Source organism: Cibotium barometz, chromosome 24 (genome assembly GCF_041138505.1).
Source record: "Cibotium barometz isolate CiBa-2024 chromosome 24, ASM4113850v1, whole genome shotgun sequence".
Classification (NCBI taxonomy): domain Eukaryota; kingdom Viridiplantae; phylum Streptophyta; class Polypodiopsida; order Cyatheales; family Cibotiaceae; genus Cibotium; species Cibotium barometz.
The window spans coordinates 9,629,068-9,646,486 of NC_141069.1; the positions used below are offsets into that span (position 1 = coordinate 9,629,068).

General features: G+C 48.4%; 1 protein-coding gene across 1 annotated transcript in view; it reads right to left on the bottom strand.

The window, feature by feature from the left end:
• The window catches only part of LOC147624887 (Photosystem II reaction center PsbP family protein), a 28,698-nt gene extending 13,119 nt beyond the window's left edge, over nt 1–15,579 (bottom strand). The window contains exon 1 of the mRNA XM_086818126.1: nt 15,081–15,579. Within this exon, the coding sequence (XP_086674252.1) occupies nt 15,081–15,513 (433 nt within the window). The 5' untranslated portion in view covers nt 15,514–15,579. The remainder of the gene's footprint in view (nt 1–15,080) is intronic.
• Between the last annotated feature and the right edge of the window lie 1,840 nt (nt 15,580–17,419).

Genomic DNA, 17,419 nt, shown 5'->3' on the forward strand with positions numbered 1-17,419 from the left:
ACGTCTCAAGATAGACATGAGAAACATTCTCCACTTGCGTCAGCAAGGGAGTTCAACATGTACAAAATTCCAAATATTGGCAAAAGTAATCAACTTGGCAAAACTCAAAGTATACTTAGCTTTTCTTTGCCAGGTTCGTCAAGAAGACAAAAAAAATATCTTCTCAGCATACACATAAGATATCTTGAGATATAGCTTCATATTCTGCTTGATTATAGAATCCACAATATCCATATGGAAAGAGGGCACATAAAACCAACTCTATATTCCGAGGATAAATTCTGTGAATCCATAAATCCTTAGTCCAAGCTATCTACTGCTTATGCTCATGACTGCTTCCACAAGCTCAATAGCAAAATTGTTGGTCAGTGTAGTCCCCACTTCTGATCTTTTCTCTTTCTCATTGTTGGAAGGAAGCCTCTTGCTTCCGAGAAAGCCTTTGCTCTGATACCACTGTGTCACAAGTAGGAGACTCCCAGAACAAAAATAGAATAGACCAACACTTCAAATGCCAGACAGAGCATGAAAATACAGCGGAAGAACCATAAACAATGTAAAAACATAGCACTGAACCGGAACAGCTGGCCCCCCGTAGGAACTTCTTTATTCACATAGAAGCTTTTACAAGATACCAAGATGCGGGTGCATACAGCACCGGATTTTCCCACAAAGCATCAACACAAATCTTGCCCAGAGTGCCAAGATACAAACATCTCTAGTAGCTGTCCCAAAACCGTCCCAAAACAATCCCCAAATCAGCTCATAAACCATCCATAAATCAGCCCGATACGGAGCCATAAGCTGCCCCGAGCTCCGTGCCAAATCAGCCCCAAAAACTGGGCCTCAAATCAGCCCAAGAGGAGCTCTCAAATCAGCCCCAAATTTGCCCTGGGTGTTCACACGTGTGGGCTGATGCAGCCTCTATACGACTATATCGACAGCCTTCTGACGGCAGCTGTAATACAGCTGGCCAGCCAGTGGAGAGAGGAGAGAGAGAGTACTCTGCAGCACTCTACGGCCTGCCCAACAGAGAAAGAGAGTTGTACCCTGTACGGCCAGTGCAAGAGGTGATGGAGAGAGAAGAGTGATCTACAGCTGCTGACCAGCGTAGAGAGACAAAGAGAGAGGGAGACTGCACACGGCTGAAAGTGGATGCGCATGCCCACCCCCCACCCCCCCCCATCCTCATCCTCCACCCTCACCTCGGACTCTTCCCACAGCAGCTCCGCCTGCCCTGCCCTTTTCTTCTGAGCCCACACTCCCCTCTAAAAACTCTCCTGAGCATTCTCAACGCCCTCCGGCAACGCCCGATCCGGAGTGGAGGCAACTAGCAAGTTATGTCCGCCGTTTGATTCATCGCTTCTCAAAGCCGGTCGAGATGACCATCGCCACCTCCCGAGTGAGGGCTCTCCCGCCAGAGTCACCGGGTGGCCTCCCCAGGATCCTAGGACTACCAGTGGATTACAGTTTCTTCCGATGTCTTCCTGTGGAAGGATTTGATATTTTCAAGGAGACAGTGGCTCCCATTTGGATCTATGTTGTGTTTCATCATTCCACGCCATCCACGCCAAAGGGTGGCGCGATGATCTTCTCCTTTCCCTTGAGTGCAGTCCCGGGGACGGAGTGGGATTCAGCCACGATCCAGGGGTAGGTAGTAGAGCTTTCGCACGATCCAGGGGTAGTAGAGCTTTCGCACCATCTTCATGATCTGCGCATCACTGGCGTGCTCACCCATCTCTGGCCCTTGGCACAGGAGGCTCAAGCCATAGAGATTAGGACACGGAGGTGGTGTCCTCTAGTCTGGAGGTGCTGCTCTTTGTGTTCCTTCATATCTTAGCTGCAGTACCCCTTCCCCCCTCTTAGACATACCTTCATTGTGATCAATGGAGTTCAAAGTATGCTTACTCTCACGGTCGGACAGAGTGGCGACACATGGAGGACAGGATCCGCGCCTCCTAGCGCGCCTTTGCCCCAGGACCGATTGTGACTACTCCCCGTCGAAACCCACGCCCAAGACTCTTCGAGTGGAGGGCAGTTCCAATAGTTCCGCCTCCCACAGAGATTGATATGCAAATAGCCTCATAGAACATTCAGGGTTTGGGCTCAGTGCTTTCAGAGGCGAGGCGTCCTTAGAGGAGAGCTCCATAGAGCTACAGTTGGGGGACCCATCGACATTCTTTTTCTCCAGAAGCACCATCTTTCCGAGGGGCGTACCCATTGTTGTGGGAAGATTTTACTAGGCAGGAGTCAACACTTTTTGGTCTCCCTCTTTTGGCTCTTTCCGAGACACAGGGGGGAGTTCGTATTTCTTTTTGGAGATCCAGCAGAGGAGACCCATCACCCTCCTTGGGCCTGCCTACAAGATTTTGGCCAAGGCCATCAGCCAGAGACTTCAGCCTTTCCTACCCGACTTGATCCATGACACTCAGACACGTTTGTTCAGGATTAGAGCATTCTGGACAACATTTTCGCTTTTTGGGAGGCGACAATTTCGGCCAGGATGCAACAACAGGACCTCATTGTGCTCCTTCTAGATTTTCAGAAAGCTTATGATAGAGTTGATTGGAGCTTTCAAGAGGGCACCATGTACCGGATGGGGTTCCCAATGGACTGGATCCACAGTGTTTCAAGCCTCTCACAGTCAGGTTCTCATTCAAGGAGCCCAAGGTGACAAATTTCCCCTTTCTCGCTTGGTCCTGCAGGGCTGTCCTCTGGCACCATACCTCTTCCTGTTTGTCGCCGAGGCCATGAGAAGTTTTCTCTCGACTCAGGAGATGGGGCTCCACAAATTGCATTCCCCCATCCGTACTCAAGAGGACCTCCTAGACTCAAAGTCTGCAAATGACACCGCAGCATACCTATCCGGAGATGTGGGGAATCTCCAAAGATTCAAAGAGGAAATCAAGATCTTTTGTCGCGCATCAGGAGCGTAGATCAACTGGCACAAGTCGTGTGGTTTTTGGGTAGGTTCTGCACCCACCCGGACTTGGCGCCCAATTCAGGCTTTCCAATGGATCCCGATGGGCACTCCAGTCCGGTATTTGGGATGCAAGGTGGGCATCGATATCTCCCTGGAGCAGCAACTCGCCCCTCTTCTTCTGAGCATTCAGAAGAAGCTTTTGTACTAGAGTTCTATGAGGCTTTCCTTAGCCGGCCGAGTGCCAGTGGTGGCGAACCAAATCCTTCTTGCCATGTGGTACATTACTTCTTGTTGGGCCTTCTCCCGAGCCTGCATTGGTCAGGTACAGCGGTTGATCCAGAACTTTGGCCAGCAGACGGGAGGCCTACCCGGACCAAGGTGGTCTGAAGAATGATCAGGGATTGTCCATACCAATGCTGCATTGCATAGCATCTTTATGTGCTTGCTGCAATTGAAATTGCATGCTGTTTTTATGCTTGCTTGACCAATGTGTACTTCCGGGTAAGGGGACGCCCGCCCGCGAACCGTGCGTGTGGAAGTGTCTGCTGACATGGTTATCTGGCATGTGACAAGTGGTAAGTATTGGTCATAAACCTAGCCTTAGAAGTTAGCACTAATTTATGTGAATGTGTACACACTTCATTAAGTTTTGGGCAACCAAAACTCACTTATAAATTATGATCAGCCTGGTGTACACACACACTGATGTCCCGAGGTGGACATAACCCCGCCACCTACACTGGACAACTCACCACCTCACTCCTCCTCCTCTCTCTAGAGATTGGTGCCTCCTTTTTGAGGACTGTTGGGCTGCATTTTCTGCACTTTCTCCTTCCCAACTCCATTTCCAAGCTTGCTAAGGTGTTTCTCAAGCTTCCAAGAGTGTTTCCGGATGCTAATCACTCTCCTACACACTCCCAATGACTGAAATTCAGCAAAACAGCTCTCTTTATTACTGTAATTTCTGGTCTTTTTGCTGAAATTCCTAATTTCAACCCTCCTTTCTCAAGTTGAACCATAGGGGAAGCTTTCCCAAGGTTCCCTTCATCCTCTTGAAGACTTTTGTCGCGAAGAAATGCGACAAATCGAAGATCTCATCACTCCAAGGACTTCCATCGTGAAGACTTCCGCTGTCATCGACTATACTTGCAATTGGTAAGCTTTTATGCTTAAATATGGAAGCAAGTAGCAAGAGGGAGGAACCAGATTACAAGATCACATACCCTGTGTAGTGTTCTCTTGTCCTACGTGCTCTCTTGCAGATTGTTGCTACCATGTGTTGGTGGAACAATAGAGAGCAGATGGTAGGGAACATGGGCACTTGAGAGGGTAGTGTGGGTTGCAAGTCTACATCGACAATCACTTGTTTGCAATACTGTATTCATATGCATTGGTATGGAAATCTGGTCAGAATGCCCATGACACTATGTACTTGATTCTCCCAAGATCAATATACTTTATTTGAGGGAGGGGTCTGTCGTTCCGGCTCATTGTGTGTCTCTTGTCAATTCGGCAAATTACTTCTTGTATTTGAGCAAGTGTCCATCAAATCTTAGTGTATTTAAGTGTATTGATTAGCATTGTGTTCAACCAAGTTACACCTGGCTAGGATCTGGGGTAGAGACAGACTCGGCCTCGACATCGACTCTACTATTCCCTAGGAGTGGCTGACCCCTATCCCAGACCCGATCCCCCCACAGTGGCTATGTGTGTTTACTAGGCATGATATTCTCTTGGCAGTTCATGGCACGGATCAAAGATGTGCTTTGCTCACTTTTTCTATTGGACCCCATAGCAAATTAGGGAGATCAGAGCCCCTTCTGGATGACTTTAGTGGTTGCACCTTATACAGACAGTGAGGGTGATTGGATTTCAGGCACATTGACCCCCTGCCGGCCAAGGTGGCCAGGGAGAGACTCTGCCAATTATGGATTTAGGAGAGCAAGCCCCTCACTCGCCTCTAGTGGGACCCGAGGGAGTGGACTTGGAGTGATCCTGTTGACCGAGAGGAGACACTGGGTACCCCTTTCTTCGCATACACCGCACGGCTAGGCCGCTAGATTTAGATGCCCGAGGTTAAGGGCACCCCGGGAATTGCAGGCAGCACACTGGCAACCACAAGGCCTTTCACAACGTTTTCTCTCTGATTTTTGGAAAAGGCTCAGGGACAGTTTATGGCCTCGACAAATCACCCTCTTTCATTGGCTGCTGGCACACAGGAGTTTGGCAGTTGGCACGTGGTTGGCTATTGGCGGTCGACCAGCGCTTGTCTAAGGTGCAGGCCACCCTTAGGAGTCTCAGCGACATTGTCTTTGGGATTTCCCACAGGCTCAGCAGATTTGGCAACGATTTCTCCACATTTTCAGGATGGACAGGACGTCAACCCGCATCATTTCATGGGACACTGTTGCTTGGGCCGCTAAGGCTAAGCTTGTCATGGCCTACGAGGTGGAAGGTGGGGGGCTAGCCCTTCAAGTCTCTCACCTTCGCATTTCGGCAGTATCAGTGCTAGCCCCATTTGCTGATCATTGGACTCCGAGTTCATGCAGGAGATGGGATATTTGTAGCAACATTGCAGCTTGTCACATCTGGCGAGCTAGATGCAGCGAACACATTGCCTGTGGAGTCCATCAGGAGCATTTGGCTTGATATCATTCATACCCTCCCGCGGTCAGTGGGGGGAAGTTGCAAGGTGGCTCTAACCGCATGCGAAGGCGGCAGGAAGCCTTATTGAGGCTCAAACGACCTGGCCCTTTTCTAACAAATAGAGGTGGTGAGCCCACTTGGCACTATACAGACCACCTATGTGGTTATTCCCTCCCCCTCCCCCTCCCCCTATATGAGATAGCCTTCTCCTCATAGAGCGGCCAGCCAGAGGAGAAGAGCATCTTTCTCCACCCCTTGTTTTCTTGATCCTCACCGAGCACATGGAGGTGAGTTTGTATCTAGCCCTTTGTGGTTGTATTTAGCCCTTCATGGGTGTTTTCTCTTAACTAATAGAAGGATCTTTTTCCCAGGAAAAAAAAAACACAGTGGGCACCCTTGGCGGCTACAGTCTTGTGTTGTGCAGCTAGTCAATTGATGTGAAAGCAGGCAGCTAGCAGCCAGAACTCACATGTGTCAAATGCGCAAACATTAAATGCTTAATTTCAGCATGTCGTGGGACTTCCACATTCCCTTGCATAAATCATCTCATTCTACATTCAATCCAGTCATAGAACAGTGCAGAATATGTGTGCATAGGACTCCCCGTCTTTGCATGCATCATTCTCAGCCAAGCACTTAGTGCTTCAGTCCCAAGGCAGCCCCAAAGCTTTGCTTCAACATCCTTCAGTAGTGCATCGCCCTCGGCAGATCTAGGTGTGCATAAGGCTATCAAAGTTGTCTTCAACCCACTTGATGGTTCACTAGAAATTTGGTCTACAACATCTTTGCGTTTCGCAGTCTCCATCAGCGATACAGTAAGTTCTCTGCATTGTAACAGTCCAAAGTAATAAAGTAAATAATCTTGTTTGTGGGAGGGGGCCCTTCACAGTGGGTATATTGGGACCCAATCTGGTGCCATCTCTCTCTCTCTCTCTCTCTCTCTCTCTCTCTCTCTCTCTCTCTCCGCCCTTGCTGCTATGCACTGGTGGCCTCTCCGCCCTTGCTATGCTGCCCCCCCCCCCTTCTGTTCGCGCTGCATGCTGGTGGCTGCTTGTGCTGTGTCCCCGCCTTGCTTTTCCCACCCGCCCTGCTGTGCTGCGCCTGTGCACTGTGTGTCTGCCTCCCTTTTCCCACCTGCGCCTGTTTGCACCCTTGTTGCACCTGTCCGCTGTGTGTCCGCCTCCCTTTTCCCACCCGCCCTGCTGTGCTGCACCTGTGTGCACCCTTGCTACACCTGTGCGCTGTGTGTCCGCCTCTCTTTTCCCACGCACCCTTGCTCAGGCCCCCAAGGCAGCAACTAGGGGGAAATAGCCACAATGAACCTACAGGAGGAGCTGGAGGCATACATCAAGACAGTGGAGGACAACACCAAGAAGTTATTGGGCGAACAAAAGAAGGTGTTGGACAGGGTTCTGAACCAACACGAAAAACAGTTGGAAGGCCTCTGCAAGGAGATACAGGGAAAGAACAACAAGATTGAAGAACTGGAAGCCCAGGTGAACCACCAGGAAAAGGTGATTCAGATGTTGAAAGAGACCAAGCTGCAACAAACAGGAATGCCAGAGGCTGCCCCAATAATAGGGGAACTCCGGGCAAAAATGGAAGCCCTAAAGGCTACGGTCAAGGACCATACAGTGGAGGAAGGGGAACTGAATATTCAGGAGGGTTTAAGGACTGACTTGGAGCAGTTGAAAGCTGCAAGTGATAAGCTGCGGGAAGAACTGCAGACCACTAAGAAAGATTGGGTGGAGGTGGTGAAGAAGCACAAACCCCCACAGAGCATCATACATGAGACTCTCGAGGAGGAGAAACGCAGGAAGGATAGGGCCCTCCATGTGCGAGTACGGGGGCTACAGGCGGGGGCTTCCCCCAAGGAGGATGCCATGATGCTTTGCCAGATGCTAGGAGTGGACAGGATCCCCCCCCCCCCCCCCCTTTGCAAATACATGGAGGGCAAGCAAGGATATGACACCAGAGCGGCCCCTCATCATTAGATTACCTGATGCCACTAGCAGACAGGCCTTCTTAGACAGGCGGGCTGCCCTCAAGGGCACACAAGTGTACATGGGAGACAATCTCACTCCAGCACAGGTGGCACACCGGCGTGAGGCGATGGTGACTGTTCATGAAACCCGCAGAGCAAGCAAGTGGGCTATCTACAGAGATGGTAGAGTCATTATCACTGAGCGCCGTCCCAAATAGGGACGCGGGGTCTATGAGACCAAACACTTGAGGTTGGTAGTATGGAACTGCAATGGCATGCTGTGGTCAAATCCAAGAGGCTTGAGCATGATTCTCACACGCAGGGATGTCATTTTTAATACAGAGACTCATCAGAGCCCTGAGAGGGGCTTACCATACATAGCCGGGTATGAGTGCGAGTCAGCTTTTCGAGGCGAGACCCACACATCAGGAGGAGTACGTGGCTCAGGCGGGGGGGGAGGGGAGGGGGGGGGGGGGTGGTAGCTATCCTTTTTAGATCCCATCTCCGACAAATTCTCAGCATCGTCCGAAAGGACGAGGATGCACGGTATCTTTGGGTGCGGCTACAGCTTAGCAATGACAAAGTCATCCACATTGCTATGTGTTATTTTGCACCACGCCACTCCCCTTACGGCGCACAGCATAGCCAATCACCGTACTAACCATTATACGGGGATATCATGGAGTTCTCACAACTGGGGGAAGTCCTCATACTCGGGGATTTCAATGCCAGGACGGGAAGTCAGCAGGTCCCACTACTCGATCTAGACGACCCTATCAGACTACAGGAGCTGGACATCACTGACACAAGGCTGCAGTGATCACATGACCGGGAGGAGGTCACAGTGTATGGGAGATATTTCTTAGAGCTGGGAGCTGCACATGGTCTCGTTATCTATAACAGGATGTCCCAATGTCCCTCCTCCGGTGCCCTCACCTCCTTCCCTCACTCAGGAGATACTAGCACTGTGGACTACCTTATGGGATCTCCAGCTTTAGCACACCTTCTCCCCGACTTCTCCATTCCGCCACCCCCTTTTGAAGTTGACCATGCCTACCTCTCTTTCACTCTGACTTGCACACCACTCGTCCCTCCACCACCACCCCCCATCTCACATTACACTCGGGTCCTTTTTGATCACAAGCTTGACCTTGTTTACTCCAACCACATCTACCGCCAAGTTCAGGATGTGGAACCTACTGTCCCCCTATCCACCCCCACAGCACAGCTCACCACCATACTCCACACATCCGCCACTGCTTCTTTCATCTGCACACGGCAGTCTACCACCAAGCCACCTTGCGGTTCCATGCCCCAGAACTGTTGGTATGATGATGAATGCTAGACCACACGCTCCCGTCTTAAGCATGAGGTACGGATTGCGAAATCACGAAGTGCCAAGCGCAACCGATTTCTCAACGGCTCACCCAACGCAAGAAACGGGAGTTCTATGCTCTAAAAGAGGATGAGTTATACCGACTTTTCTTAGGGCCGAACTGCAAAGAGGCCTGGAGGAAACTACGAGAACATCGCCCTCCCACACCTATCACCTGCTCGGACACATGGCACTCCTATGCACACTCCCTCTATCATATCCCCCATCAGCCACCCCTACCCCCACCACCTCCACCTTCTTCACAAAGGGCATGGTCCTCAAGGCCATTCGTAGACTACGCAATGGGCAAGCCCAGGATCATGAGGGATTCACTGCCGAGTACATCTCGCATGCCGATGATACCCTGGCGCCCCTACTAGCCTACATGTTCAATAGAGCCCTTTGTGAAGGATTTCCACCCTCTTGGTCCACCAATACCATCACCCCCATCCTCAAAGCCGGTGATCCACTTGATCCTAATAACTATAGGACAATCATGATTGGCCACACACTCTATGGATCACTGCTAAAGGCGGAGCTCAGTTCATTTGCAGAGAGCCAGGGATGCAAAGCCTCAGGACAGGTAGGCTTTCGGAGGAGCTACTCTACCCTTGACCACATCTTCACCCTCCGTGCCATCATCGAGGAGGGTAGAGCACGACATCAGAGGATTTACTGCTGCTTTGTGGATTTCCGCAAAGCTTTTGATACTGTACCCCGAGCCCGCCTCCTACACTGTCTACAGGAGATCGGAGTCCCATCTGACATGGTTTGGAGCATCATCGCCCTCTGTGAGTCCGTCACCGGACGAGTGAGAGCCCCAGGAGGTACATCACAGGAGATTTCCAGCACTATTGGGGTGAAACAGGGCTGCCCTCTATCACCCACTCTTTTCGGCCTCTACATTGATGAGATTTCGAGCTTCATTGATGGATTAGGCGGGGCTGGTCCCACACTGGCAGGCATATTGATCCCCATACTACTTTATGCAGATGACATCGTCCTCCTCTCAGACTCAGCCGAAGGGCTTCAGAGACAGTTGGATGCCTTACATGACTTTTGCACTCAACGGGACCTCTCTGTTAACCCTGGTAAAACCAAGGTAATTCTTCAATACCTCTCGCCCCTTAGCATCCAGATTGAGCTTCACATATAGAGGGGATGCTGTGGAGATTGTCTCATCCTATGTCTACCTTGGTGTCACTTTCAATGGCCCACGCTTTACCATGGTTCCCACAACACATGCCAGAGTGACGCGGGGATATGTAGCCTTGAGCTTACTTGAGTGGCAGTGCTTCCAGGCACATTTCCAGGAGCCCAGGACGAAGGGCTGGCTTTTTGACACCCTCGTCACACCAGCCTTGATGTATGGAGCAGCCTTCTGGGGGCCATATTTATCCAATGAGGATTGGCAACGAATTGAGAGGGCCCATGTCATGATGTTCTCCCGTATGATCCACAGCGAACCATCAATCCCACACCAGATTATCCAAGCAAAGTTTGCTGCAGTCCCGATGGTAGTGGATGCACCAGACAGTCACATACCTCCATCATATCAGTCACATGGATCCCCACAGGTACCCGAGGCTTGCCCTGGAGTCCTCCAGACAGCTAGCACTTGAGGGGCACTCTGGAGTATGGTATGCACTAGTTTCCACTTGGTTCTCAGTATATGGGCTCTGCATGGACCGCCTACCCCCCCCTTCAATACAATTTGGACTCCCCTTTTCTCCGGCTATCTCACACGAGGATACCAACCGGGTTATCCGGTTAGATCTTCTCAACCTCTACACACATTGCACATGGGGTTATCCGGTTAGATCTTCTCAACCTCTACACACATTGCACATGGATCACACCTCCGAAGCTCCCCACGAAGATGCACTTCTACAAAGATCACTTCCTCACACTCACTCAGGATGGATTCATCCAGCAGCCGGGCTACTTGAGTGTTCACATGTCCCATGCCATGCGGATTGCGATCGGCCAGATGCGGATTGCGACCCAAGACTTTGGATTCTTGTTCTCAAGAATCTTAGCCAGCCACCAATTGCTAGCCGTATCCTTCAAATACATGCCCACATGACAAAGTTTAGACTTCTCAGTAAAATTGTCATTCACAAATGCAACCTCAAACTGTCTAATAAAAGAAAGAGCTTTAGTAATATCTCGTTTCCCACTATAAGAGTCAAACATAACATCTTTATCCCCCCAGCCTTGAAGGTCTTCAATCTCTTTGAGGGCTTTTCAATGGGAGAAGGAGAACGGGCTTTGGGCATGGCTTTTATGATGGCGAGAATGGCTTTTATGAGGAGAAGAATTATGGCTAGGTAAAGGAGAATGGTTATGGGCATGAGAGTGAGAGCAGGTATGGGATCTTGAAGAGGATTCTTAAGATGCATGAAGTGTTGGTTCTCTATGCCTCTTCTTCAGAGATTCAAGAGTATGCTGAATTTCTGGGATGGCCAAAATAGACTTCAATTCAGCCACTTCGGACTGTAATTGCAGCAACATAACCTCACTCTGATGTTCATGATGGCTGTTGGAGTTGCCCTTCCCTCAGGAGAGCAAGGGAACACAACTCAAAAATACTATCAAAGCTGTCAAAACAATGTTTTACTTGTAACACAATTCTGTATATCCAAGACCGGTTTCTACTCGCGCCTAAATATGATACGGAATAGACCACAAGGGTACAACAGTCCCCCTACACGATCAGGAGGGCCACAAGGTCTTTCCAACACGCTCACTGCCACCAAAACCGTTGGTACCTCCTTTCGGAGTGTGACAATAAGACGAGGGCTACCTTTGTCTCTCACAAAATAGTATCACTCTGGACTCTCCGTTGAGACCAGCGGGTCAACAACGAGATCTAGTAACAGATTACAATAAACATTGGTCCATCATATAATATCTTCCTCGACATACGCATGGATGTCCTCGGCACCGCGAGCCCGTGCATCTCTTGGTCAGAACCCTCCAGGATCCTCCTTAGGTGTCCTGGCACTTCACTCCGGGACCGCTTCGTCGGCCCTCGTCCTCCATCGTACCGGAAGCGCACCATTTTAACCATACTGAGGCTGGTCAAGACTTGGGCAAGCTTTGCCGCGTGAGCTGTCCTTTGAACACTCCCCGCCAGCTGTTGTAACCGAACTTCCCTTAGAAAACACATATGCCAAATGCTCCCTCCAGCATTCTGGCGTAAGACAGTCCTTTAAGAAAACAGGGTTTCTATGCAAGTTTTCATTTTTTATTTTCTTTTAAATACAATGAGTATATCTTAATTCCGTATCCAAGACTTTTAGATCACAGGACTGGATTCTCAAGCAGAATTCCTCGAATTCTGAATTCTTAATCCTTAGATCAAAATCAAAGGTCTCAACCCCCGGATAATGACTCTTTCACGATCTTATCCAGTATCACAAAAAGATTTATGCAAAGTAAGAGAACTGGAGCTCTGATACCACTATCACAAACGGGTGCGTAGTTATACAGAATTTAGTACTGAAATCACAAGATTATCATCCTTTGATCACTGCCATATCTCACATACATAGCCATAACAATTGAGTACTTGTGAAATTCTTACTCCCTTAAGGCAATACATATCCTTCAAGGAGGGGGGGGGCAGGGGGGGTGGGCGGGTGGGCGGGTGGGGGGAACCAGCCCATCTTCTGATCCCTAGTGCAGTGTCATTTCTTTTCAGTATTTCCTACATAAAACGGGTGGCTTGGCCCAGCCATACACCTCCGTTTCTTCCAAAATGATTGAACATGAAAACAACTTACAAAAACTATACATAGCCCAGTTACAAGCTAGCAATATGGTGCCCAGCACCCTTCACCAAGATTGCCCAGCAACCTCGATTTCTGCAAATGTAGCTTAACTTCAATAAGATCAACCACCTAGTGGCTGAAAATCAGCCTTAGGAGAATGCCCACCACTTCCCAAGGGTTCTCCCGCATAGAACTTGTAGCAACCGGAGCAAAGATGATTCTTCCAAAGCTTCAGTCTTTGGGAATAGACTTCTTCTTCTTCTAGCTTGAATGGAGACATTCAATTCTGAAAATCAGAATTCAGCCAGCTTCTTAGTGTTTTGGAAAGAGAAAAACACTATGGTATGGCTGGAAAAATACTCTATAATACCTGCACAAGATAGAGCAATAAACAAAGGCCAAGAAGTGTGTTGAAAGGGGCTGAGATTCTGAATTTATAGAGATGTAATCAGCCTAGAAGGAGGCGCCTAGATAAAGAGGAGGAGTGGAGGATATTGCTCATAAAAAGTTGCGGTAGGGAGAGGTTTGAGCTAGACTTTTGGATCAACAAGAATGGCTATAATTGAAAGAGCAACTCGTGTAGCTAAAAGATGAGAAAAAGTTTAGTTTACATTCTTTTCTTTTGAGTTAACTAACTTGCATGCCTTTCTTTTGGGGAAAAGTGAGCTTGCATGCTTTACTTTGGCACCCTTTTAGGTGCATGAAAGGACAAAGCATTGCATGATGCATGCATGTAGCTGGAAAAGCTTGCATGTCACATGCATGGGGGGTTTCTGGTCATGCATGTCGCATGCATGAAAGTTTCTAGCCATGCATGTCGCATGCATGGGGGTTTCTAACTATGCATGTCACATGCATGGGGGTTTCCAGCCATGCATGTTGCATGGATGGGGGTTTCTCATCATGGAGAAGAAGATCATCAACCTTATTTAACTAAATTGTCATGCATGCATGCATGAAGATAGAAAACCCGCATGAGAGTGGGCTGCTTTCAAAATATCAAATATTCCCGTACAAATCCATCAATACAAGTTAACTAAAGACAGATTATGCAACATACCAGCCCATGGGTGTAATCCATGTCAAGTGGAGATGTCACATGCATCCCGCACTTGGATGCCACGTGGACATATCTGAACAAGACGGTACAGGACCCGGAGTGGAAACAGGTCCCATGTGAGCCCAGTCCGCGAGTCAACCAGGGTTCCACTCTATGTGTCCAAGGTCAAGTGTGCATCACTGCATTGTCCTACACATGAAGCAGTGCCAGTCCGTGCTGTGAGATGTCAGGTGATCTGAGTATCTAGTTTACGACCAAGTGCCCAACATCTGTGTAGGCATGTAGGTTTGCATGTAGAGAAGGGACCAGCCCATAGGGCTACCCCAGATCAGAGCTTAGAGCTCTTGCATTGGGCATAGGGAAGGTATAGAACCAACCCCAAGGGGCTAGGAGGGCCCCAAGCTGGAAGGGCTGTCGGCCAGCCCTAGGGCCTCTGGACAGGCAGCTGACAGGGCCCCAGGCCCTGGACAGCCTGTCGGCCATGTGTGGGGCAGCCCACACAGCCAGCACATGGGCTGTCCAGCAATCCATCAGCTGTGCTTGGTGGCCAGCCACTTCATGGGTGTGAAAGCGAATAGATTCATTAGCATTTAATGCCTTTTTAGCAAGTCATGAGGATTTGCTGCGTGCAGAACTGGCCGACTGGATGCAGTATTGTATCTCCTACCACAAAGACAATTTCCTTAAACAATTGGGCTCTACCAACTCAAACAAACCATGTAACTAGCGATTCCTCACTAATTGGAAACCCCAACTCTTCATCTCAACCCTGTGTCCAATGTTTTGACTCTATATTGTCGTTCATCTTTTCAGTTCGTCTTTTTTTTCAACTACCTTATTTACAAGGCATGAATATTTCATCGAAAAATGATCTGCAACTGTAAAAACAATTCATAATTCCCACATGCTCCAAAACAACTTCTATCTCCACTTAATGCAAATCTCGCCAAGATCTTCTTCAATCAAACATACCTACAATGACCACCACTGCAATTCTCTCCATACAACACACACCGTATCCCAAATTTAAAGGCCAGATTGTCCAATCCCTCGACCATGCTGTAAATTCCATATCGGGAAAATTCCCAAGCTATGCTTTGTTGAATAGTGAATCCAGATGGTACACAACATGGCTAGTATCGTCTTGAATGGTGTATCCTCTAATGGCGTGTCCAACAATATCTGGGCGGTCCTCTTGCAATAGTGAGGGGTATTATCCGGAGACGGGGAGGCTTCAATGCACATGCAATCACATGAGAAATAGGGGCCTGAGCTAGCATGCATTCGGCTAAACACGTAGCAAGAGCACACTCGCTTACCGAAATCTCTCTCAAGGCATCTCTTAAAACCGTTGACAGGGTACAGCGCGTCCAGCTTCAAGCTCCGTGACAAGCCAACGTTTAGCCCTAAGAAGAGGCTTGTGATGCCGCCCAGGTTCCCGCCCACAGCCACGCCCAAACTTGCCACCATCCCTAGCACCACGCGCCTTCCCAAAGCAGCAGCAGCAGCACCTGTGGCCGTCTCCTCTTCCTCAGAAGCGTTCGGAGATTGTTGGAGCTGCTCCGCCTCGCCTGGAGGACCATCGGGAAGGGCCCTAGCACGGCTGAAAAGCTGTATGTTTCTCTTGTTGTTGTTGTTGCTGCAGTCTTCGAACGTCGTCGGCGTTAGGACGCGTCGTCTGCTATTGAAAGGCGAAGCAAGAAGAAGAGGGAGGGAGAAGGCGGAGACGCTCCCTCCCTGGAGGAGGATCATATTTTAATTCAGAATTTCAGAGCCGCTCTTCCGTGATGGGCGCTCGTGGGCGCACGTATTGTGCACTCCCACAGTCCCACTACTGTGTAGATTATAGCTTGTCGGCTCATGCCAAAGCGCCATGTGTCACTGTATGAGGCACTTGCCAGGTCAGCAGTTGATCCAGGTGGGCTTTCCTATTTGTCTTAGGGCCGGTTCCCACGTTGGGGCAGTTTCAAACGGCAGTCAATCGAATTTGAATTCAAATTCAAAACATCTTAAGCGCTCATATTCTCGCGCGTCATTAAAGGTGACTTGCACCCGCTCGTTCCCCCGACCTACCGAGGTGTTCTCCAGCTCATCGACAGCTCAATGACATGTGCATCTGCTCTCCTCGAGCTCATCAACAACCTGCACACATGTTCACCTCCAACTCATCGACTTGCGCGCTCTACTCCTCCATCTCTTCTCCTACAATTCATAACTCAAGGTTTGGAAAAAGTTATTATTTAGGTTGTTTCTGGTATTTGTGGTGTAGAGTCACTCCCCTTAGGCTCCAGTACTAACACAAGTCTGGATTTGAAAAAAGTCATCCTCATCTCCAACTCAATGACGTGCACAACAGCTCACCGACCTATCGAGTTGTTCTCCTGTAGCTCACTTGTTCTCCTGTAGCTCACCAACCAGCTCAATGACCTGCACACATCTTCTCCTCCACCTCATCAATGATCAGCGCGTATGTTCTCCTCCAGCTCGTCAACCTGCGCACTCTGCTTCTCCTACAATTCACCACTCGAGGTTTGGAAATAGTTATTATTTGGGTTGTTTCCTGTACTTGTGGTGTAGAGTCACCCCCCTTGTGTAGAGTCACCCCCCTTGGGCTCTAGTATTGACGCAAGTCTGAATTTAGAAAAAGTAATTATTTGGGTTCTTTCTCATATTTGCCATCTAGGGTCACTCTGCGTATCATATAAGATTATTTGGGTTCTTTCTCATATTTACAGTGTAGGGTTACTCCACATATCATATAAGATCCCTAAACTTTAGCTGTGCATAGATGCGTTAGTTAACTAGATGTATGGATGAGATGCATGTAAAGTGGTTGAGTGCATGAGTAAATGAAGTGGATGCATGAAGATTAAAGTGAAGTTGCATAAAGATATGGTGGGCTACCAACTTGAGAAGACTAATGGTGCATGAGAAAATGGGTGGATGCATGGAGATTAAAGTGAAGTTGCATAAAGATATGGTGGGCTACCAACTTGAGAAGACTAATAGTGCATGAGAGGCATGTAGTCATCGTTTTCAAGTACAAGAAGGACCCCTGCATAAGATTTCCACCACGAGTCTCTCATCAAGATGAAGAGTACTCATTTGCTTAGTTTTCAGTGTAGTACTTGCCAAAGTGATCCTAGGTTAGATTATCAAGGGTCAAGTTGATCATTTGAGGTGTAAGAGGTGGATTATTGGAGTTTGCAAAAGCCTAGGGATTTGCAAAGAAATTTGTGGGGTTTTGAGAAGGAGGGTACCTATACAAACCCAATTTCTCAATGTACAACTATTTATTGTTCATAAATTGTAGCTTTTTTTATCCTTTTGCATTTAAAAATTGATAGTTTTGATTTAAATTAAATCAGGAAGGTAATTTAAATTAAATTGGAAGTTTTTTCATCATTAGAAAATTGGCAATTATGATTTAAATTATATCATGATGGTAATTTAATAATCTTTGCACATTTTTCAAGACTAAAGACCTCCCCATCCTTTTAATTTAATGCTAGACCTTGGTAGAACCTTAGTGAATTGAGAAACCTTTTTTTATCTTGAACCTTAAGGAAATTAGATATTGAGATAGTCGATTCCTAAGCATATGATAATTTATCAATTAATTAATTTATGGGAGAAACCTCAGGATAAATCAATTTTT